Here is a 24,139-nt window from a genome sequence, read left to right as displayed (position 1 = left end):
GCTTTAGTCCATGCGGGCTGCTATAACAACATACCACAGAATGGACAGCTTATCAACAGCAGAAATTCACTGCTCACAGTTCTGGAGGCTGGAAGCCTGAGATAGGGTGAGAGCTGGTGAGAGCTCTCTTCCTGGTTCATAGCTGGCACCTTCTTGCTGTGTCCTCCCACGGCAGAAGGAGCTAGGGATCTTTCTGGAACCTCTTTCAGAAGGCATTAATCCTACACGTGAGGGCTTCACCCTCCTGGCTGAAGCACCTTCCCAGAGTCCCACCTTCTAATACCATCACATTGGGCATTACGACTTCAATATATGAATTTGGGGGTGGGACACAAACATCCAGGCCACAGCAGGGTCTCAGTGGGAGGAGCCTCAGTCCCAGTGGCATTGAGCAGAAAACACAGCTCTGTGCTCCACAGCAGGCCCTGTGGAGTCCAGGACTCTGGAAGGACATTGCTTTTGGCTTCAACACCCCTTCAAGCAAGTCAAATGAGGTTTGTTGACCCCAGTGACCTTAAAGGGGAAGAAGTGTGTGCTTGTTTCCGTGAGCTGAATTGAGGAACGCCGACAGAAGGAGCCGTTTTGGGTGACCAAATCAGGGTGCTAAAACGGAGTTGAGTCAGGAGAAGGGCGGCGCAGGTCAGACTCCAACTCTTCGGGAACACCTCTCATAATAGGGCCACCAGCAGTTACTAATGATCTGTGGAGCCAGTCCCTCAACTCTGTGCAGGATAGCATGCACTAGCAACTCTACATCCTCGGAAGTGTCCACTTTTTAAAGGGCTGGAATTAAGGGACTGTTACACACAACAAGAGACTTCTGCTTTGGTTTTGTAGGTAAGAGCTCTGTGGAATCCCTGACAGGCTCCCTGCCCCCTTCTGAGGTCTAAAACAAGCCAGAGTGCCTCTTCTGGGATGGTTATTTGTGGCATCAGGACCTGAACAAAATCCCCCTCTGCCCTAGCTTGTTTTTCTCTTGCCTTCTTCACGCTGAGAAAGTCTCTTTTTTTTTTTTTTTAAGATTTTATTTATTTATTTGAGACACAGAGATACAGAGAGAGAGAGAGAAAGCATGAGCAGGGAGAGAGGCAGAGGGAGAGGGAGAAGCAGGCTCCTCCCCGAGCCAGGAGCCCGATGTGGGGCTCGATCCCAGGACCCTGGGATCATGACCTGAGCCAAAGGCAGACGCTCAAGGATCTGAGCCACTCAGGCGCCCCCACTCTCAGAAAGTCTCTTACCTATAGCTAAAAGATTGTTAATACAGTCCAGCGGTTCCTTTACCCCTCCGTTCTGAATACCCTTCCTACTGCCCCCAAATGCCCATGATACAGCCGTGAAGCAACCTAAAAGGAAGGGAGCCAAGGTTCCCCCAAGCACCTGAAGGGCTACGTGTCCTGGTGTCTACAGCAACCTCCTCACCTTGCCAACTGGCTTGCTGAGCTCGGAGCGGGACGTCGTGGGCTGCAGTTTGGGCGCCAACCCAGCGCGGCCCTGGGGGTAACTCATCCTGCACCTCATCTCCCCCATCCTGGCCTCTCCCCGCATGGCCTGGGTTTGAAAACAGCACATCTGCCTTTTCACAGTCAAAGCCACGCTGCCTCGGCTGGTGATGTCGCCAGTTACTCCCAACTCCCAGAACGCGCAAGGCAAACATAGACTAACAATGACCATCAGGGGACTCGCGGAGCAGCTGGGGGTCGCGAGTGGTGGGGACCGTCCTCTGCAGCGGTCTGCGAGAGCCGCTTTCCCCGTGGGGCCCCGAGGTGGCACGGACCCGGGCGCGCTCCCGGAAGGCCAAGCAGCGGCGAGCGCATTGCCAAGGTCCTCGCCCTGCGCGGGGCGGGCCGGCCGGGCCCGGGGCGGGGCTGGCGGCGGGGCTTTAAGAGGGCGCGGGCGGGCCGACGCCGAGCCTGTGAGGGGGACCCTGGCGATGGACGCCGCCCGCGACTACGCCGGAGCCCTCCTCAGGCGAGTGCGGCGCGAGCCCGGCTCAGGGCCACGCCAGCGCCCCACGTCCCCCCGCGCCCCGCATCCCCCTGGGCCCCTCGTCCCCTCTGCGCCTCGCGTCTCCTTGCACCTCGTGCACCCCGCATCCCGGAGCGTCCCGCGTCCCCGCGCCACACATACCCCTGTGCCTGGGCACTCTGCGTCCCACCTGCGCCCGGTGTCCCCCCACGCCCTGAGCGTTCTGCATCCCCGTGGGTCTGGCACCTCCGTGAGCCCCTCGTCTCGCCTGCGCCCGGGATCCCCCGGCACCCCCTGCGCCCCGCGACCCGGAGCTGCCCGAGGTCGCGTCCCAGCCTACGCACCCAGCCTCGCCTCTGTGCGCACGCCTTCGGGCAGCCGGGGTGGGCAGAGCCCGAGGCCGCCGCGGGGCTCCTTCCGCTCCTCCAGCTGGCCGCAGGGGCCAGGTGTGGCGCTCCCGAGGTGCGCGGGCATCCGCGGAACAGGTGACAGTGGTGAGGGCGGGAGTGGCTGAATTTCTTCCTGCTGCTGCATCCTTAGGTGCAGATCCTCGAGGGCCCCCGTCCTGGGAAACCCGGGCAACGCCTCCACGGTGCGCGGGGACAGGGCTTCTAGGGTACCTCGGGATCGCGACAGGAGCAGGGGCGCTGGTGGGGACACTGGGCGGCTTTGGGATGGTCCAGGCTTACCCCTAAAGACGAGGGAGGGCTCTGAGCTCCAAGGGGAGGATGGGCTGAGCCGAGAGCACCCCTTGGGCTCTGAATGCGCCCTGACCCCTGCTTGATGAATCCACCCAGGCTTGTAAGGGGGTGTTTGGGGAGAAGGCTCCCCCTCCTCGCCGCATCCGAGAGCGCCTTCCCTGCCCAGGGAGGGACCAAGGGCCCGTGGACGCCTGCGGAGTCTATCCCCTGTCCCAGGGCTTTGCCCCCCTCTGGGGGCTTGAAGGCACCGCAGCACTTACCCTCACCCCAACCCGGCTTCCGTTCATCTTCATATTGATGTAGGAAAGAACGTTAAGGTTGGAAACCTACGGCCAAGAAAAGAATTCTAGAGAGGTCTTTGATGCAAAAAGGTTTATTAAAGCACAGGGACAGGACCCGTAGGCAGAAAGAGCTGAGGGTCATGAGGAGTGGCCCATTATATACTTTCAAGATGGGAGGGGGTTAGGGATAGTGTAAGCCTCCCAGGATCCTGAGGGGGGCTAGCTATTGTTCGGAAAGGTCATTTATTACTGTTTAGTAGAAACTCAATCATGAGACCCTTCAGATGCATATGGGTGGGTCATATGCTTGGGGCATGATTGATAACATGTATCTTGGGCAGCAGAGCTAAAGGAAGTTTCCAAAGGAATTTTTGTATGTTAAAGTAGACTTACAGAATCCTGGGGGAGGTGGGGGGGTTGGGCTAGGATTGTCTTTTGCCCTTAGCAAAGTATTAACATTGAGGCAGTTGAGTCCCTAGAGGAATGTCACTCTGCCTCTTTCAAGGACTTGTCAATGGGCTGTAGGTAGTAAGGAAATTTAATAATTTCTTTTCTGCTTTTGTTTCCCACATCAATATCTTGACATACCCAATCCTGTCCTTGTTAATAAAATCCAAATATTGCATGGAAGTAATTTTTAAGTATAGATTTATGGAAGGGATAGTGCTTCTTTGAAGATCTTCAAAGTACTTCAAAAAGGATAGAAAAGCCCTTGAGTTCTTTAAAATGCAGGTTTTCAGAGGTGACTGATCCCATTTGTACCAAAGGGCAGAGGGACAGGGTAGGTTGAAAGGGAAGGATGGCAGGGACCGTCACTTTACAAAGCTAGTGTGATCTATAGGGGGCTGAATTTGCTGTGTGCAATACTCAAGGTTAGAAAAATAGCTTCCAAAATGTAAAGGTGGTCTGTCTGAACAGCACGGGCTTTCTCTTTAAAAACAAACAAACAAATCCCCCAAAACCAGAAGTCAAGTAGTAGGAACCAGGGAGGGTGAGAAACAGACTTGTTTCATGCATCTTCAATAACGCATGTAAGCATAAAGGTAAAGCCTTGGGTTTCTTTCCTTTTTTGTTCCTCACCTCCCCCACCCCCCATACAATCCCGCTCCAGGGGTAACAGCTGTTGACAGTTTGGAGTGCAATTCTCAAATATGCAAACACACCCATTCTGCAACTTCTTGTGAGCCCTAGGGAGGTGGCAGGCTGAGGTTTAAGGACTGGTAAGTAGGCACTAATTCCTAGCTGGGGTTGCCTGGAGCAAGAGATGCCTGCTGACCCTGCCTTTTCACCTACAACAGGCTACCCAGATCCAAAATGCATCGGTGTGAGGTTTCCATTGGGTCAAGTGTGTATGGAGGGGACTTGCTTGGGAAATGTTGGCAAATCAAAACATAAGGGAAGGTCTACTCGACACATTCTTCTGAGCTTGGCAAACTCTAAAAGTGAGTGACCATTTGTTAGGGACACACTATGCAGTTCTTTGAAAAAAAATCTACCTGCTTCCAAAATAAACTGGAAGAAAAACAATGCATACTGCTTGTTGAAAGGAAAACACTTCTCTTCCCTGTCCTTTAGAACCATGTCCAGGCTGAAGACCCACGTGAGCCACAGACAAGGTGATGGCCACGTTTGTTAGTTACAGTCTTGCTACTGTCTCCTCCGTGTTCCTTAATTTAACCTACATGGCCCTAACTCTGTCTTTCTTTAGTAGATGACTGCCTTTTGCCAAAGAAATAACTTAATCCACATACACATCTTTTATTAAGGTCAGCAATTCTAAAGTCTTAAACCAGTCATTAGTTTGTTAATCGTCTGTGATCCCTCAAGACCATAGTCATGGCGCAAGCAGCCTGAGGTCTCTTAGCAGAGCTCTGGACGTCAAGGATGCCCACAGCGGCGTGTGCTGTCATAGACAAAGCTGCTCAGCCTTTGTGTCTGTCGGTGAGTGAGAGCGTTCACACCGACCTTGAAGTTGTTACAGAGCTGACAGATACTATACTGGGCACAAAATTGCTGCTTTTGTGCTATTTGGTACAGCTTTCCTTTCCTTGAACAAGGATCTCTAGGTTGTATGTAGCTGGCATTTCAGGACACATTTCACCACCTTCTCACTAGTGACATAAACAAGGAATTGCATTTGCTACAAGTAAATCTCCCCGGTTCCTGACCCTCACTCCTTCGTGGGTCTAAACTGTTATTTTATTTATTTAATTTATTTATTTATTTATTTATTTATTTGACAGAGAGAGAGACAGCGAGAGAGGGAACACAAGCAGGGGGAGTGGGAGAGGGAGAAGCAGGCTTCCCCGCTGAGCAGGGAGCCTGATGTGGGGCTCAATCCCAGGACCCTGGGATCATGACCTGAGCCGAAGGCAGACGCTTAACGACAGAGCCACCCAGGCGTCCCTAAACTGTTATTTTAATAACATCTCAAAATGTCCAAAGACTTCATGGTCATACACTGAGTCCTCTTACTGCATCAAGCATTTCGATAGGTTGGTCAAGGCCCAGACGGGAGCCGGCACGATCCCTGTGGGGCCGTGGGTCCCCATGTGTATAAGCCCGTAAGGAGGCTCGGGCACTGCTGGGAAGGGGGAAGCATCGCTGAGGCCGATACTCCTCCAGCTGTGGCCACTGAGTTAGACCCCGACACTGTCCCTACCGCTCGCCCAGATCCAGCCAGGCCTGATGTCTGCTTTTCAATCCTGTCTGTCTCTCTGCACTGCTGTATTGGACATCACCACTTCCCTCCCTGATGTCCTCGTTGTCCCCAGGCTTTGGTGGTAGTGCTTGCTTGGTTGACTTGCCTACCCATGTCCGCGCTGACTTACTCTCAGGTGGGTTCCTCCTTTCCACCTAACAAGAAAACGTGGGGCCGCTCAGACACTGAAACATTCATTTCATTCTGGATGTTCCCCGGGGAGTCGCTTACACTGCCTTACAGAGCCACCTCATCACTGCTGACCCCAAAATGTTTCTCTCTGGGGGAGACTTTGCTCCCAGGCCTGCCCTATTCCTCCTCCTTCCACTTTTGGAAGAAACGTCAGTCCATCGGGTGGCATAAAAACATGCTTTTTTATGCTCGGGGCGGGGGGAGGCCTAGCTTCGTTTTCCTGGAGTAAAGCTCACATCTGCCCGCAGTCTGTGGCTCCTTGCTTTATTTGCCACACTGTTGTAAGTTGAGCCTCCTCAGTTCCCTCCGGGAAAAATACAAAGATTTCTCTGTTTTCCTCACTTCTGGGAGATATGCCCCTTCCCAGTTTTTAAGAATGTTCTATGAGGTCTGACTTCTCTTTTTGTCTCGATTTCCCCGAAACAATCTGTTTCCTTGAATAACCTGTTTCCTGGTTTTCCTTTTCCTTTTAGTGAGCTGTTTCCTTCCTGCTTCGTAGGCCTGTCTGCACTTTCCCAGGAATTAGAGGGTGACCGACGTGTGATGTATCTAATCCAAGGCTTCTCAGAGCTCCTGTCTCGACTTTGATACATTAAAATATTGAGGGGAGAATAGCAACACATTTTAGGCATTGCGCTGATAGCCAGTGACATAGATTATCCTCTTGGGAGGACCAGGAGTGAGTTGGATCAGTATGTTGCTTTGTTCACTTAGCTAGCTAGTTAACCCCGCTGCCCCTTTAGCTGGAGCAAAGTAAATACTCCTATAACAATTGTTAAATAGGTTTAGTGTACATAAAATTTCATTTAACCCCTTTTTATGTTATCCACAAGAGAGTCTCAATTTTATATAATTTGATACATCAAATCACTCATCCTGTTCCTTAAAAGGAATATAAGGATTTAATTTAATGTAACTTATTTAAATTAATTAAATAAATTTAATTTAATTTAATTTTCCGAGGATTTTTTGAGGTGCGCTCCATAAGCCTGTTCTCCGACAACGACCCAGTTCCCAGTTAGGAAAAGTAATGGGTAAGAAGAACATGGACTTTTTTTATTGAGGATGGCTATCTTGAGGGCAGCATGGAGAGGGAGGACCAGAGATCACTGCCAGCCCTTATCTTGTCCGAAGTTAAAAGACAATCAGGACTCTGTATAATCACCTATACTATGTAACTGGAGCACTGGTGCTTCCTAAGGCGTGAATGTTGGCATCCAATGAGGAGGTACAAGACCAGAACTAACTAGGTCAAAGCTGTTCGTGCCCACAAGGTGAGCCATTGGCCTCTGGCTCCTGGACCTGATTCCAGGACATGAACTTTGTTCTCCCATTTCTCTGATCTTGTTCTAGCCTGTCTTTTACTCAGTGAATAGACTGTGTGCCAACAGTAGGCTAGGGGTGTGGGGAAGTCAGAAAATATACAGACAGACCCTGGCCTCGGTGAGTACAGATTCTAGAAGGACTTCTGGTTCATAGCAATGATTTCCTGCTTTGTGAGGAGAAGAGAGGCTTTGCCAGAGAGGGTCCAGGGTTGCCCTGTCCCATAGGAGGGTTTGCACCCTTATAGGGCAGACACCGTGGTGCAAAAGTGGGAGCTGGACTCAAGCCACTGTTCTAGCACTTGCTAACTCTGACCTTATTCATTTCCTAACCTCTTGAGCCTCACTTTTGCTCATCTGACACACATGTCTTGTCAAGTTGTTAAGTAACACACTGATGTGCCCAGTGTCTGGCATTAAGTGGAATTAGTATCTTTCTCTCCTCCTCAGAGGGACTTCCCCCGGGAGTTGTAAGTTTCAGTGGCCATGAGTAGGTTGCCACCAAAGCCCGATCCTAAATGTAAAGCGTAATACGGAAAATCCTCGCTGCGCAGTCCACCAAATCGCTGGAGATGGAACTATGAGTGGGTTCTCTGCAGCGTCAGCTCAGCAGAATGTAGGCATCTTGTTCATCGGGTTGTGTAACTGAGGAACCTGGTGTAACCTCTTATAATCAGGGCAAAAGTTTGGAGGCTGTCTGCTGGCCTCACCGCTGTGTCAGTTCAAGGCTTGGATTCACTCATTGGGTCTCTGCTCAATCTAATGGGGCACCTGAATCAGAGGTCAGTAACCTGGCACAATCCCCTTGCAGTTGCCTCACTAGGAATAAATAACACATGGATTTTGCCAGCCTAGAAGGAAAAGGAGCTGTCTTTTCCTTCTTAACTGAGTGACCTTGAGAAATCACTCTGAGCCTCAGTTTTCCCATCTGAGAAATGGGGTGATACTTTCCCTGTAAAGTTGTGATGATGATTAGTTAACATGTTAAGAGCAAGCACAAGCTGGCCATAGTGAGGGCTCGGATGTGAGCAGTTAGGACGCGCTGATGTGAAGCTGGCTGAATACTCTTCAGATCAAATCCATGCTAACAATGCAGGCCTGATTCCTAGAACGCCAATTTGTTGCCGGGGCAGAGGGACAAGGTGCTGACACTCGCTATTATGGAAACCTTGCTGAAACTGGCTGATCGTGCTACGAGCATGAACTTAACCTGACAATTTTTGAGAGCTGGTTCATTATTATACTATCGGTTTTTCATATAGAAAATTACTTGTTAGGAGGCACCTGGGTGGCTCAGTCGTTAAGCGTCTGCCTTCAGCTCAGGTCATGTCCTGGGATTGAGCCCTGCATGGGGCTCCCTGCTCAGTGGGAAGCCTGCTTCTCCCTCTCCCACTCCCCCTGCTTGTGTTCCCTCTCTCACTGTGTCTCTCTCTGTCAAATAAATAAATAAAATCTTAAAAAAAAAAAAAAAGAAAATTACTTGGTAAACCATTGAATTTTCACGATGTCCATTTGTAGAGCTTCAAGTTAGACCACATATTACTTAAAACACATATGCCTAGTGCTAGTCTAGGCATTATGGGAGATACAACAGAGAAGCTTTTGTCCATAAGGAAATTCCAATCTGTTTGGGAAAATAAAGCATAGATAAATATATGACAATATATGTGTAGGTGTGTATGTATGTGTGTATGTATATGTATAAAATAAAGTACCAAATCCTAGGCAATAGGCATTCACAAAAAGTACAGAAGTCTCTAGAATTTTAGCCTTCATAGGGTTAATCTAGACAAGCTTTTACCAGTGTCAGAAAGCAGTGATGTCGTCACTTTGTATCTTCTACAAGGTTGCCCTAAAAATAAAGCCCTTTGTTTCATTCTTCTGAATGTCATTGTACAGACTATTTGTTCACATTGTCCACAACTATTTGAGCACCTGAAATCGGTAGGCACTGTTCAGGTGTGGGGAGAGCCAAGCTAGAGGTTCTATCACCTCAGGAGCTGCGGAGATTAAATGAGGTCACGTGTCACTTAGCACAGCACCTGACATGAAACGAGCTACCTGACACGTTGCTAACTTATGTTTATATTCTTTTTTTTTCTTTTACGATTTTATTTATTTATTCGACAGAGAGAGACACAGGGAGAGAGGGAACACAAGCAGGGGGAGTGGGAGAGGGAGAAGCAGGCTCCCTGCTGAGCAGGGAGCCCGATGTGGGGCTCGATCCCAGGACCCTGGGACCATGACCCGAGCCGAAGGCAGACGCTTCATGACTGAGCCACCCAGGCGCCCTGTTTATATTCTTTTAAATAATTTCTTTATGGATACATTCCTAAATATAAAACAGCCCCTAGTCCTGGGTGAAAACTACACATTGCTAGACTGGTCTCCAAGGAGACTGAAGCCCCGCCTAGAGCCACGGCAAGGCGCATCTGCTTCTCCTTACGGAGTTAGTTTTAAATAACTCCTTGCATGTTTGTTTAAAAGCATGCGGTAGTATGTCAGAGGCGGCTTTGCATTTCTTTAGTTGCTATCGAAAGCCTCGTATGTTCCCGAATATGCAAACTTGTCTTATTCTTTAGTGTGAGGCACCTAGATAACCTTTCTGAGGCCAAGAACCGGTGCTTGGGTCATAATCCCAGCTCTGGCTCCTACCAGCTGTGGGGCAGCTCTCTGGCCTGATTGCCCTCCTCTGTAAATGAGAAAATCAAGACTATATCACAGTTTTCTGAGGATTGAGTCAATATTTACAAAGCAAATGTTGGGGCCCTGGCTGGCTCAGTCGGTGGAGCCTGCAACTCTTGATCTCGGGGTTGTCGGTTCGAGTCCCACGTTGGGTGTAGAGATTACTTAAAAATAAAATCTTTAAAAACAAAAGTGTTTGTTAAATAACTACTAAAGCTGTAAGGTTCTCATTTATCCCCATTATATATATGTGTGTGTATTTGGACTATAGATACACATTTGTACATGTGTGTGTGTGTGTGTGTGTGTGTGTAGTATTTGCAGGTAACTAAAATTTGATAATCAAGGGTTGGAGATTATTTTCCTCAGAAAATTGTCTTGATTTGGTTTTGTTAGTTATTTTCCTTCTCCATGGTAGTTTTTCTAATAGTGAAATTTTGAATTAATTCTTTCTTAAATGTGGAACTTACTCCAAAGTGTCATGTAACGTATGACCCAAAGTTCTTTTCCTTCTTGTTATTCCAACCACAATTATTATAGTGTTCTGTTGTTCATCGTTTATTCTAAGTTAATTTCTAAAAATTAGTTTATTGCTCTAGTGACCAATATCTGGCTTTTCGATTCCTGGCTTAGTCTTACTGTACAATATGTAACTTTTGTGCACGTGTACCTAATTCTTTAACTCTGCTTGGCCACTTCATAGCCTCTGGGAATCTTCTTCTTTTCTTTTCTCTTTTTTTTTTAAGATTTTTTTCATCTGTAAAAGCCATGTTTGCAGCATAGAATTCTTATTTCTTGTTTGAGTTCGATACGCTTACCATTTCTTTCTCACGTAGTTACTACAAGGACTTTGAATGTTCCAGTAAAATAGGTGTAATAATATAATGGTTGTGTTTTTTAATTATATATATATATATATATATATATATACATATATAACTTGTTTGTTTTTTGGATATCAGGATATATGTGTATATATATAAAATTTTCAATAATCCCCAACTATTGATTTTCTTTCTTTCAGATGCAAATATTAAAATTGTTTTAATTTTGTGTACTTCAAACCTCTCTTTAAAGACTCTTTTTTGGGGCGCCTGGGTGGCTCAGTTGGTTAAGCCACTGCCTTCGGCTCAGGTCATGATCCTGGAGTCCCAGGATCGAGTCCCGCATCGGGCTCCCTGCTCAGCAGGGAGTCTGCTTCTCCCTCTGACCCTCCCCCTCTCATGTGCTCTCTCTCTCATTCTCTCTCTCAAATAAATAAATAAAATCTTTAAAAAAAATTAAAAAAAAAAGACTCTTTTTTGAAGATAACATCCAAGATATTTTTACTTTTCCATTTCCAGGCCCCTGACGTTTATGGGATCACAGACCAAGAGAGTCCTACTAACTCCCCTCATGCACTCGGCTCGCCCGTTCCGGGTCTCCAGCCATGACAGAAGCAGCCGGCGAGGGGTGATGGCCAGCAGTCTGAAGGAGCTCCTCAGCAAGGTGCCAGGAGCCACAGCGCCTCCCCACCACTCGCAGTAGGGCCCCTGACCACACACGGGGCTCTGGTCTTGGGTCCTAACCCAGTGCAGAGACAGAAATGTCACTGTCATGGCCTCAGAGACTCTAAGGGGAGAAGAAAAAAATGAAAGGGAACATTATTGCTTCTCTGTACCATAAAAGATTTAGCTGCAGAAACAAAGGCTTTAAAAACAGTCATCAACTGATAATGTAGCCTTTCTTCTTTGACAAGGGAGAATACAGGGAAGCAGCAGGCTTTGGAAATCTGTTTTCGGTTATAAAGCCCAGGGAAGAATAGTCCTTAATCGAAAACAGTGTCCTAGATCACCAAATAAGGAAGAATCACAGACTCTCTGGAGCCTGTGGAGTTGGGTCAGGGAGACATAACCCAGACGAAGACACCCATGGAAATAAGTGAGCATCCCACGTGTAGACGCTGTAGCAGGAGAGATGTTCAGATACGTGACGTGAGACTAAGGCTCTTTATCGTGTTGCTGCGTTATTCATTTTATTTGTCAAAATAAGTAATTTTAGAAACTGTAGCTATTACCCAGTGTCTTCATTTGTCTCATGTCATTGAAATCTCTGAAGAAGATAGATCCATTAAAAAATCTGCACTTCTCTTTTTCCAGGCAAAGACTAAGTCATAGACACCAGTGAAGGTAGATCTTTACCACTAAAATTTTAGGAAGATCAGACAGTATTTCTGAAACTATAACTTAATCAGTGGCTTTGAGTGGTCAAAATGGAATCTCCTGCTTTCTTCCATGTCTCCAACGCGTTGCCGATCTAGACGCTGGAAGCCTTAGTTATCACCAGCGGACTAGTCAGTTTGGTGCTGGAAGAAGACGGAACCGTGGTGGATACGGAAGAGTTCTTTCAGACCTTAGAAGACAACACACATTTCATGATCTTGGAGAAAGGGCAGAAGTGGACACCGGTAAGCAAAAACACTTTTTTTTTAAACAGGAGTTTATTATTTATTTATTTATGTATTTATTCATTTATTTATTCATTTGACAGAGAGAGAAACAGCGGGAGAGGGAACACAAGCAGGGGGAGTGGGAGAGGGAGAAGCAGGCTTAGCCGACTTTTTACGCACAAAAGTGCATTCCCTAGTTTGGTGTTGTCTTGCCCTCTTTCTACATACATACCTTGTGTTCACCTAATAACTGGATCTGCTACCCTCAACAGGTTGCTTTAAAGTATTCCTAGGAAACTTAGCATCTTAATGAGCCTGGGCTATATGATTTAAAGTAAATAATTATTTTTTTATTTAAATTCAATTAATTAACATGTAGTGTATTATTAGTTTCAGAGGTAGAGGTCAGTGATTCATTAGTCTTATATAACACCCAGTGCTGATTACATCAGGTGCCCCCCCCTTAATGTCCATCACCCAGTTACTCCATCCCCCCACCCCCCTCCCCTCCAGCAACCCTCAGTTTGTTTCCTATGATTAAGAGTCTCTTATGATTTGTCTCCCTCACTGATTTCGTCTTGTTTTATTTTTCCCTCCCTTCCCCTATGACCCTCTGTTTTGTTTCTTAAATTCCACATATGAGTGAGATCATATGATAATTGTCTTTCTCTGACTGACTTATTTTGCTTAGCATAATACCCTCTAGTTCCATCCAGGTGGTTGCAAATGGCAAGATTTCGTCTTTTTGATGGCTGAGTAATATTCCATTGTATATATGGACCACATCTTCTTTATCCATTTGTCTGTTGAAGGGCATCTGGGTTCTTTCTACAGTTTGGCTATTGCGGACATTGCTGCTATAAACATTGGGGTGCATGTGGCCCTTCTTTTTACTACATCTGTATCTTTGGGGTAAATGCCCAGCAGTGCAATTGCTGGGTCGTAGGGTGGCTCTATTTTCAACTTTTTGAGGAACCTCCATATTTTTTTCCAGAGTGGCTGCACCAGCTTTAAAGCAAATAATTCTGAGGAACAGGTTTAGGCCAGTAAGGAGCTACAGGTCCTGTTCAAGTGCGCAGATGTGACCTGGTGACCGTTCCCAGTCTCTGTCCTGAGGAGGCCAGCAAGCTAACATAGCCAGTGAAGTTAAGGAGGGGTGTGTGTGTGTGTGTGTGTGTGTGTGTGTGTGTGTGTGTGAATGTACAGTGATTTAGAAAGGTAAAGAAGTTGAATAAAGGTTTCTATATCCAGGAAAACTACAGATTATATATATCTTGGATCCCACTATAAAACACTTAAAAGTGTAAAGCAAAATATTAAAACATATCTTATATGCTTACTGACCTTCAAGAAGGGAAAATCCTCAGAGGCCAAAACTCTTATGGGAGCCAGAATCGAGAGAAGCAGCTTACCTGTGAGCATCTCACCTGTGGCCATCCACTCACCTCAGTGACTAAGGGCTGCAGTTTTGACAGGGGCTGACAGGACAGGAGACAAAATCTTGGGCTGACACAAGGTAAGGGGCCAGATTAGAGATGCCCACATAAAGCAGAGAATCTTAAAGTTCTCTCCTAAGAATCTATAGACTCAAGCTGCCCGCATGAGGTTTTAAGGACTCTTGATTCCAAAAAACATTCAAGCTGAGAGTTTAGTTTCCCAAGCCCTGGGGAGGGAAGCATCGATGGAAGGAGTTTATCCATTGAGTTCTCTTTGCTCAACTGGTCCCTCCATCCAACCCCAGTGAGGTGGGGTTGATTGTGTCCCCATGTAACCAGTAGGAGCAAATAGGCTCAGAATGAGCATTGATCCAGGCATCAGAGAGTTTCCATTAAGTTCCAACAAATGTGAGTTCACAGTCAGATCAATGTAAGGACTTAAGGCACTGTATGTGAGAGTAAGCAGAAATAATGAAGTCAGACCTCCAAAGACCTCAGATGTTGGAATCATCAGATAGAGAGTATAAAATAAGTGTATTTAAAATGCCCAAAGAGGGGCACCTGGGTGGCTCAGTCATTGGGCGTCTGCCTTCGGCTCGGGTCATGATCCTGGGGTCCTGGGATCGAGCCCCATATCAGGCTCCCTGCTCGGCGGAAAGCCTGCTTCTTCCTCTCCCACTCCCCCTGCTTGTGTTCCCTCTCTCGCGTTCTCTCTCTCTGTCAAATAAATAAAATAAAATCTTTAAAAATAAATAAATAAATAAAATGCCCAGAGAGGGGCACCTGAGTGGCTCAGTTGGTTAAGCGACTGCCTTCGGCTCAGGTCATGATCTCAGAGTCCTGGGATCGAGCCCCGCATTGGGCTCCCTGCTCGGCGGGAAGCCTGCTTCTCCCTCTCCCACTCCCTCTGCTTGTGTTCCCTCTCTCATGGTGTCTCTCTCAGTCAAATAAATAAATAAAATCTTAAAAAAATAATAAAATAAAATAAAATGCCCAAAGAAATATAAAAGGTAATCAAAAGTAAGACGGGACAAGAGGTAATCAGAAAGGACTCGGTAGTCTTGAAAGAATCAAATAGAATTTCTGGAAATTAAAGTAAATGGAGACAGGCAGCACTGAAGATACGTCTCAAGAAGGTTCCATGATGTAGCACAAGAAGGTAGAAGTGGAAAGCATGACAGAAGTTGGAGACATGACTGAGAAGGTCTCATGTATGTTTGACATCCTTAGGGTGTTTTTTTTTTTTTTAACAAGACAATGCATAAATCATTTTTAAATGATAAATTTCATTAAGAATTTTGTTCACCAAAAGATACTATAAAGTATGTAAACCAGTAAGCCACAAGTGGGCAGAAGGTGTTTTCAACATAATCCAACAAAGGATTAGTATTTGATAAATTTAGGAATATCACAGAAATCAGTTATGGATACAATGGACAATCTGATAGAAAAATGGGCAAAAAACAGGGACAGGTATCTGCAGAATGGACAGTAAAATATAGGAAAAAATCTTCAACCTCACTGGTGATTAGGAAAACACAGGACCACAATAAGATACTCTTTTACATCATTAGATTTAGTATTATTAGGCTTTCCATTTTTTTAAAGATATGGAGCAATGAACTCTCTACACTCCCACCAGCAGCTGTTTAAAACGGTGTGCCTTTATCCCATAGCATTGAAGCACCACCTACAACCCGGCCAGTCTTCTCCTAGACATATGCCCGGCACGCAGATACCCAGCCATGAGCTTCTATATCCATACACATAAAGAAACACTCCAGTGTTTCTTGCTTGAATGGAACACTCTTCAGCTGTGAAAATGCACCAAGTACGGCTATAGGTATCTCTGTGGATAAATCTCGTCAACTCTGTTGAGTGAAAATATCAGAATAATCCAGTAAGCAAGTGATCTTCAAATTTTTTACCTCAGTACGCCTTTACACTCTTAAAAATGAGTGATGACCCCAAATAGCTTTTGTTTATGTGGATTTCAATAGAATCTATAGATATCCATCAAGCAGAGGTTCTCAACTGGGGCCAGTCTTACCCCTTGAGAGGCATTTGGCAGTATCCGAAGACATTTCTAGTGGCCACAACTGGGGTGGAAGGGCTACTGCTGGATTGGAAGAGCATAGGGTGAATTAGACAAACCTTTTAAAAGGCAATCTTGAGCTGGACTACTTTTTGTTTGAGAAAGATGTTGTGGGCAGAATAACAGCCTCCCAAAGATGCCCACATCCTAACTCCTGGAGTCCATGAAGGTGTTCCTGTACTTGGCCAATGGACCTAGCGGGTGTGGTTAAGTTAAGGATCTTGAGCTGGGGAGATGGGCCTGGATAACCTGGGGACCTGTGCCATCCCAGGGTCCTTACAGAGGAACAGGAGGGTCAGAGTGAGGGCCAGAAGCAGGGGAAGAGGAGGGGAGATGTGAGGAGCCAACGAACGAGAGCACCTCCAGAAGCTGGGGAAGGCGAGGGGGCCCCGTCTCCCCCGGCAGCCTCCAGAAGGAACATCTCTGCCGGCTCACTGTGGCCTGCCAACCTCCAGATTGTTATGGTCTAAGTCTCTGTTGTTTCAAGCCACTGAGTTTGCGGTAATTTGTTACAAGAGCAACAGGAAACTAGCTCAGAAGGGAAGGGCAGTTTGTGTTTGTTTTTATAGCAGACACTGAGCTCGTGGGCCCTCAGCGCCGGTGGGCGCCGGGAGGCTGAGCCAGAGCGGGGGCGCTGAGAGGCCGTGGGCACAAATAATCCTGTGGGCTGGTGTGTTCAAGGGGGCGGGAGGCCTCGCAGCCCCCTAACGGCCTGCTTGACCAGCGACTTGGGGTCGGTGTCTTCTCTTGACTTAGGCCTTTCAACCGTCTTCCCTCCAGTGGAAATGGGCACCTCCGAGCTGATGATAAGGGGTAGGATCTGTCCTACCCCCTGTAGGTGTGTGGTTTTTGTTTGTTTTTTAATCAGTGAGGCCAGTTGTATTTAACTCCAACGAGAACGGCCCGCCAAGAAGTAGCCGCCAGGGGTCGCCCGTCTGCAGTCTGAGCGCTGGGAGGCCTGCGAGGCCTGGGAGGGCGCCGTAGGACCAGGCCGTGTGGTGAGCATTTCTCCTTCCTTGGCCGGCAGGTCGGAGAAACCCATGTCACCACGGAGCTTGTGAGGGCTTGATTTTGATTTAAGACCCGATCTTAAGGATGACTTTTAGGGGGAATAAGATACAAACTTCCATACGTCAGAAAGGAACATGAGGCAGTGAGAAAGAACAGTGGCCGGATTTTAGGTAAAACCCTCCTTTTCATTCTGTAATCTTCTTTTTATTTTTTTTTTTTAAGATTTTATTTATTTATTTGACAGAGAGAGAGACAGCGAGAGAGGGAACACAAGCAGGGGGAGTGGAGAGGGAGAAGCAGGCTTCCCGTGGAGCAGGGAGCCCGATGCGGGGCTCGATCCCAGGACCCTGGGATCATGACCTGAGCTGGAGGCAGACACTTAACGACTGAGCCACCCAGGCGCCCCCTGTAATCTTCTTTTTAAAAAAGATTTTATTTATTTATTTGACAGAGAGAGAGACACAGCGAGAGAGGGAACACAAGCAGGGGGAGTAGGAGAGGGAGAAGCAGGCTTCCCTCTGAGCAGGGAGCCCGATGTGGGACTCGATCCCAGGACCCCGGGATCCCAACCTGAGCCGAAGACAGACGCTTAATGACTGAGCCACCCAGATGCCCCTCATACTATAATCTTAATTTTTAAAAAAGAATGTTTCCTAGGAGTGCCTAGGTGGCTCAATCAGTTAAGTGTCCCACTCTTGATCCCAGCTCAGGTCTTGATCTCAGGGTCATGAGTTCAAGCCCCTGTTGGGCTCCACTCGACTTAAGAAGTAAAAATAATAGGGCCGCCTGGGTGGCTCTGTCATTAAGCGTCTGCCTTCGGCTTAGGTCATGATCCCGGGGTCCTGGGATCGAGACCCGCATCGGGCTCCCTGCTCAGAGGGAAGCCTGCTTCTCCCTCTCCCACTCCCCCTGCTTGTGTTCCCTCTCTCGCTGTGTCTCTCTCTGTCAAATAAATAAATAAAATCTTTAAAAAAAAAAAGTAATAATAATAATGTTTCCTAAATGCTGGACGGTTAATACCCCCTAAAGAGGCAGCAGGACCTCTTGTGCATTAAACAACAGGCTACCACCAGAATCTCTTGTTGCATATGTCCTGTGTGGGAAGAGGGGAGTGTGGCTCCAGCAAGAAGGGTCTGGGTACTTTTAGGGGAATTTATGTTTTACCTTCACATAGTCATTGTTGTCATTGGTGAATTGAACAGTTCTAGCCTCAACTACTCCCAACCCCAAGGGTTCCTGAGATGGAGTACCTTTGAATTCTGAATACTGCAAGGTCCGTGTGTGGAGCCAGCCCTTGGGAGAGTCACCCCTGGCACAGCTTGGTTCCCTTCTTGCTTTTTGCAAAACGTTCTGTGGGGAAGACGTTCTCGTGCTCTTTGTAAACCTAATGACTGACAGAGGTCTCTGGCTTTCTCCCCTGACCTGAAGGGTCTACTGCTATTTCAGGAGGACCTACATGGCGTTGGTAACCAAACAGCTTTCCGTGTCCCCAGGAGGTCCGCGTTCATCCAGGGCGGTGACTAGAAAACAGGGGCAGCACCCTGGCCCTTGCTTTAGCCACTTGATTCTGAAGCTTCCTGCCTGGCAGCCTCTTGTAAAATGGAAATAGCTGCCCACTCCTCTTTAAGCAGACCGCGCTATACTCATGAGATCGTCCACGTCAGTCAAGTCACCACGGGTGGCCCTAAGTGACTGGGCTGGATGTGCTCAGGACCTCATGCCAATAGCACAGCCATCCTACAGTCCGGGCCCCGGAGCCAAACTGCACTCATCCCAAGTCACAAAACTGGAAGTAGCTTAGGGAAGGCTAGTTTCTTGTGGTTTGGACACGGTAGCAATAGGAGCATATTGATCTGCTGAAAACAGGCCTCAAGTAAACAGCAGCTCAGTCACTAACAGGTTTTAAGCGAGCACAGTCAAAACTAACAAAAACCTAGAATTATGGGATTTGCATGTCACAGCTGGAGAGGCTCCTAAAGTCTCTCCCTCCCTTCCTGGTTCTAGGGTGGCAACTACATCTCAGCTCTCCAGCAGCCAAAGAAGGCGGGAATAGCAAGAGTCACCTTCGACTTGTACAAGCTGAACCCCAAGGACGTCATTGGTTGCCTCAACGTGAAGGCCACCATGTATGAGATGTACTCGGTGTCCTACGACATCCGGTGTACGGGAGTCAAGGCCCTGCTGAGGTAACCCTTCGGGGGTCGGCTGGGGTCTGGGAGCTGCGTGGGCACTGTCTGGGTGGCCCGTCCCCCGCTTGCTGCCCTGCCCTGTCCTGACCGGCGGCTGCCGACCTTCACTAGTTCCTGTTGTCCTCTGGGCATTTATGCCACAGACTTAATCAGAAAACAGAAAGTCCTGAGCCAAAATATTTTTTTTTCCTCCAGAGACCATTAAATACTACATGGAAACAGAAACTAAATAATAAATAGAGAGCAGAACCAAATTTCTTTTAAAAATGAGGGCTGTGCATTTGAAAGCCTTTATTCTAAGCAATGAATGACAGCTACGAGGGAGCCGTGGCAATTCTGCCCTGCTTTGCCCAGAGTGGCCACCCAGACCTGGGTGACGACTGTTCCGCGTCTTCTGTATTATTGCCGGCCTGAAGCTCCAGCCAGGGGGCACTGGAATGTTCCTTTTCCACACACTGCCAGGGCACCAGTACCCCACAGGCTGGGGCCAGGCTGACTGCACGGCCCCCGGGGGAGCCTGTGCAAGACAGATCCCCAGTCCGTACCCCGGCTCTATTTGAACACATTCTGTGTATCCCCCAGGAACACTCGGTTGTGACCAGGCTGGACAGCCCGCCCCCCACCCCCAGGCCTGAGCCCTGCATGAGAGGGCCCCCTGCAGTCCCTCCCAGGCTTGCCTCTGAGCAGCCGGCTGTGGGACTTTTAACACGCTGCTTAACCTCTCTGAGCCTCAGCTCCATCATCTTTAAAATGACAAGGATGCTTCCAAGTTCTTTATGATTGCCTGGGCTCTAAACACACCTACTTCTGTCCTCTAGTAAAGACGATTGATCCTCTAGTACCTAATTCCTGTGGAGGGATGGATGGAGAAGGAGAGACCGACAGCAGAGAAGGTCTTTGAAGCCAGTCTAAAAATGTTTCGAGCTGACAAACCGGTGCTCCCTGCACAGCCCCTCCGGGCAGGGGCCCCTGCTTCTCAGAGGGCCCTGGCTCCTTCTCGCCACTGGCCCCGTAGGGACCACTCTGGTCATCCCTGAGGCCAAGTGCAGGGCAGGAAATGCTCTGGAAATGAGATTGGTCTCCTCTGAGGGGGCCGCGGGCCCGGGCACAGAGTTGGCTCCCGCAGTGCTTCTGGGTGGCCTCTGTTTCCCACTCAGACCCATTAATGGCCAACTCGTAGACAGCTGTCACTGTCCCCGTGTTGAAATCTTGACTCCTAGGAGAGCTTCCTCCTTTGGCCGAGATGGGAGAAAAGAGCTTGATTGCTTGATTTTCCTAAAGTGAGACAGGAGAGTTATACCAACTTAGAAAAATATAATGAAGAAAGTAAACCTCATCCAAAATCCTGCCTCAGCAAAATCTTTCTTGAGAGGCAAATTTGGCCTTCTTGTCCCTAATTCTTACCATCTGAGATCTGATGGCCCCACAAGCAGCCACAGAAGTCATCCAGGCCCCCACATCAAAAGCATCGTGCCAGGGTCCTGTCATGGGACCCCGGGGGCAGGGGGCTCTCCAGAGCGGCGTGGCTGACCCCCAGGCCTTGTGAAGTGACAAAACTTTCAAAACTGGAATGAAATCCTTTTGCTTCGGACTCGGTAGAGAGTAAGAATTTGAGTTAAAGCCCCCTTTTTAGTCTGAAATAACGGGAATGCCAGGCTTCGCCCCAGGGCTTAGATGCCAGAACAGGGCCCAGTTGGGATGTCCCAGCCACCCTAAGCCACCTGGGCCACAGGGCCACTCTCCTTCAGCCTAGCCTCTCCTTTCACACCTGACTAGGCTGATTTTAATAACAGGTCCCACACACCTGAGGTGGCCAGAGTAAGCAAGCTGCCAAGGACAGGACACACTGTGTGCCTTCTCCGTGCTTCCTGACGACTGTACAACAGGCCACGTTTGGGAGTGGCCGGAGGAAAGGTGGCCCCAGGCATCCTGTGTCAGCATCTGCACATCAGGCAGTCCTGGCGGGCTCGGGGGGGACGGGTTCCCTACGGCATCACGTGTGAGCCGTGCCTCCTCTGCGTGCAGGTTTGGGGGTGGTGAGGAATTGCTGCGGGTCTGCCCCTGGCCGGCCCAGAACGCCAGCCTGACATGCACCTTTGTCCCCTTGTTGCAGGAGCCTACTGCGCTTCCTGTCCCACGCCGCCCAGGTGACGGGACAGTTGCTCATCTACACCGGCTCGTACATGCTCCAACTGCTGGGTGATGCAGAAGAGCAGGCTCCTCGCAGGTCACCCTCCAGAGGGGGGGTCATGTGCGGATAAGGAGGCAAGCTGCAGGGACCCGGGCGACTCTTGACCCAAACATTCCCTCTTGAATGATGATTTTAAAGATGCTTATGTTCTAAACCACATGCATTTGTACACTGCGGGTCACCTGGGCTCGGGGGTGGCACCCAGGGGAAGGAGAAGGAGTTGACGGCCATGAGATGGGGCTGCACAGCGGGATGCCCCGGAGGGAGGAGAAGTGTAGGGGCCTCTGATGGGGGAGGGGAGGTGGCTCCGGAGCAACACAAACATGCATTAGGCCTTTCAGCTCCTCACCTCCTGCAATAAACCAATCACCAGAGCTACTTTTCATGTGGGTAGATCTTCCTCGTGTCTCTTTTGTGTTCCAAACAAACAAAACTTCTATATATAAGCAAAACTCAGCCAGAAGTGCTCTGCTAACAGATATGATCACTTTTGAGTCTTTGTTAAACTAATGGACCCAGGACCCTGGGATCATGACCTGAGCCGAAGGCAGACACTTAACCGACTGAGCCGCCCAGGCGTCCCTGTGTTTTTGTTTTTTTCATTTTTTTTTTAAATGTAGGTCCTGAATGAGCCCAAAGGGACCCAAAAGCTTAAGAACCTGAAGTTCTGGAGGTCTTCAACCAATGCTTATAGCTTAAACACACACACACACACACACACACACACACACACACACACAAACCCAGACTTGATGATGCATGGCACTAGTGGACCATGTCTTCAGTTCCTAATGTCACCAGGGTTATCAGGTGGGACCCCTGGTTGCGAGTGGCAGGACGCTGACCCAGGCCACCGTGAGCCGAGAGGGGCAGCTCTAGTTGCAGGCACGGCCGGGTACAGGCCCTCCAGGGAGGTAGCCAGGAATCTTGTCCTGCTTCCCTCTGAGCTGGCGTCCTCTTAGGCGGCCCTCCCCACATGAAAATGAGATGCCAGGAAGTCCTGGGGCTGCGTGGTCCCCGGGGCCCAGGGGCGAGGGTGTGACATGCAGGGCCACACACCAGGTCCGGCAGGCACAGAAGGATAAGCCCCAACCACACAGATGGGCTGGGGGCAACGTGGCTCCCCAGAGGAAATGGGGGCGCTGCTACTAGAATAAGGGGGAACATGATTTGTCTCCTAAGATGGTAGGAGACAAATGTCCTCCAATTCAGATTTGTGATTTCCTCTTAGGAAACGTTACCCTGGAGGCCTTTCTCCTTTCCTGGCCGGCAGTTCAGTGAAAAGAAAGCCCAGCAAAGAATGCCCCGCACCGTTTCTGCAGCCCCTGCCCACGGCCCAGCCTTTCCCGGGGGCCTCGGCCTTGCTGCCCTTCACACACAGTCCAGAGACCCTCTGGGCGCTCGGCTCTGTCCTGGGCTCTCTCCATTCCTGAGCTGCCTGCTTGGAGAGGCTTTTCCCAGCAGGAGAGGCAAGAGTAAAGGAACCACACAGCATTCCTCAAGACACAGCCCCTGCTTTTAGCATCGTGACAAAACAGGCATTTTAACACCCTCTGCCCCCTTCTGCTCCTGTCTCCTTCCAGAGTAGGACGCTGCAGTGGTAGAGAGGCGGTTTCGCAGAGAAGGCTCAGATGCAGTGCCGGGCTGCCCCCCACAAGCCTCCCTGGTAGAAGGTTTCCTATATAAGGAGCTCTGCTGAGAAGCCTGCCCTCCGCGGGCTGGGGCTGGGGCTGCGGCTGGGGCTGGGCCGGGTGCTCCAGGAGGAAGGAGAGGACCCCAGAAACTGCTCACATCTCACTCGCTGAGCCGCCTTTCCAGCACCTTCGGAGGAGTGGAGCGCTGCCCCTGCGTCTCCCTGACTGAGGGCTTGCGTCACTTCCCGAGGATTCTGCAGTCCTGGAAAGAGACTGCCTGGCTTCCAAAAAAGGAATTTTCACTGATGGGCCTGATCCTGTTGACTCAGCTGGTGCCCTCCCTCTGTGTGTCCTTTTCCTCCCTGTGTCCACAGGGCACCCTGGCCTGTTTTGGGGGGAGGGGAATTAAGCAAAAGGACAATGTGGAAGTGCCGCCTCATCGTCAAAAAGGGGATCCATTCAGAAGGACTACTTGGAGTCTGGGGGCTCTCTTCCCCTTATCCTGTGTGGTGCTTTACTGGGATGGCCTGGGAAGGAGGAGCCCGACAGAGTTCTCAGGGAGGGCTAAACCCAGGCCTCGGGGCTCTAATGCTCAAGGCCTGTGGAAAGGGGAGGCAAAGGCTGATTTTGCAAACATCAAAGGCTTCCGAGGGCCCTTCATGAGGCTATTGATGGGAGAGAACTAGCAGAATAAAAACCTGCTCCATGTCTGGGCAGGGTCCCAACAGGTGCGGCTCCCTCTTGTCTCCGGTTTGAATTAGGCGACATGCATTCCAAATGTGACACTTTCTTGTTCTAATCTTAGTATCTCCACAACTCACATTTAGTCCACTGGCCGGGAGAAAGGTGTGGTCCCCGTGGTTAGCAGGAATGGCCAGGCTGCTCGGTGGAGCTCCACGCAGTGTGGACCCTGCAGAGAAAGGCTACAGGGTTTGGGATGTCACCGATAACCAAGTCACTAGCTGAAGCTGCTCCAGTGGCATGTGTCCCCTGCAAGGAGGGGACCGGGTCCGCAAGGGTTCAGGGTCTCTCCTTGTGCCCTTGATTTACTGACTTCTAGAGGCACTATTGAGAAAATGGGAAATCATCCCTATGCGCTCAGAGTTCGTGACCTCCTATTTCGGTGTGCACCCCAGTGTTTATTAGTGTGCCCCCTTTCTCGGTCACACACACACAGCTCCACGTCCCCACACATCCTGGCATCTCCACTGGGTAACCAGGCCTGGCATGGACTGAGAGCGTTAGCATGGCCAAAGACAGACTCTGGTTAGAATCACTCGGCTGTGAGCAGACTTACCTGTCACAAGA

General features: G+C 49.1%; 1 protein-coding gene across 1 annotated transcript; it reads left to right on the top strand.

The window, feature by feature from the left end:
* The first annotated feature begins 2,374 nt into the window (after positions 1 to 2,374).
* CIDEA (cell death inducing DFFA like effector a) lies at positions 2,375 to 21,500 on the top strand. Its single transcript, XM_032399051.1, has 5 exons — positions 2,375 to 2,450; positions 11,191 to 11,335; positions 12,147 to 12,293; positions 18,822 to 19,003; positions 21,120 to 21,500. Exons 2-5 carry the CDS (start codon positions 11,204 to 11,206, stop codon positions 21,265 to 21,267), a joined length of 609 nt encoding a protein of 202 aa, XP_032254942.1. The 5' UTR covers positions 2,375 to 2,450; positions 11,191 to 11,203; the 3' UTR covers positions 21,268 to 21,500.
* Positions 21,501 to 24,139: the final 2,639 nt, after the last annotated feature.

Source organism: Phoca vitulina, unplaced genomic scaffold, assembly GCF_004348235.1.
Source record: "Phoca vitulina isolate PV1807 unplaced genomic scaffold, GSC_HSeal_1.0 scaffold126, whole genome shotgun sequence".
In the NCBI taxonomy this organism is placed as follows: domain Eukaryota; kingdom Metazoa; phylum Chordata; class Mammalia; order Carnivora; family Phocidae; genus Phoca; species Phoca vitulina.
Note: the sequence above shows the minus strand (reverse complement) of the source record. Positions and strands in the feature narration are given on the sequence as shown.

Bases quoted from the DNA above. Each gene is read 5' to 3' on its own strand.
- CIDEA (XM_032399051.1), top strand. From the start codon at position 11,204: ATGGGATCACAGACCAAGAGAGTCCTACTAACTCCCCTCATGCACTCG. The intron at 11,336-12,146 runs GTGCCAGGAGCC...TTGCCGATCTAG, and splicing joins TGAAGGAGCTCCTCAGCAAG to ACGCTGGAAGCCTTAGTTAT. The intron at 19,004-21,119 runs GTAACCCTTCGG...CCCTTGTTGCAG, and splicing joins GGAGTCAAGGCCCTGCTGAG to GAGCCTACTGCGCTTCCTGT.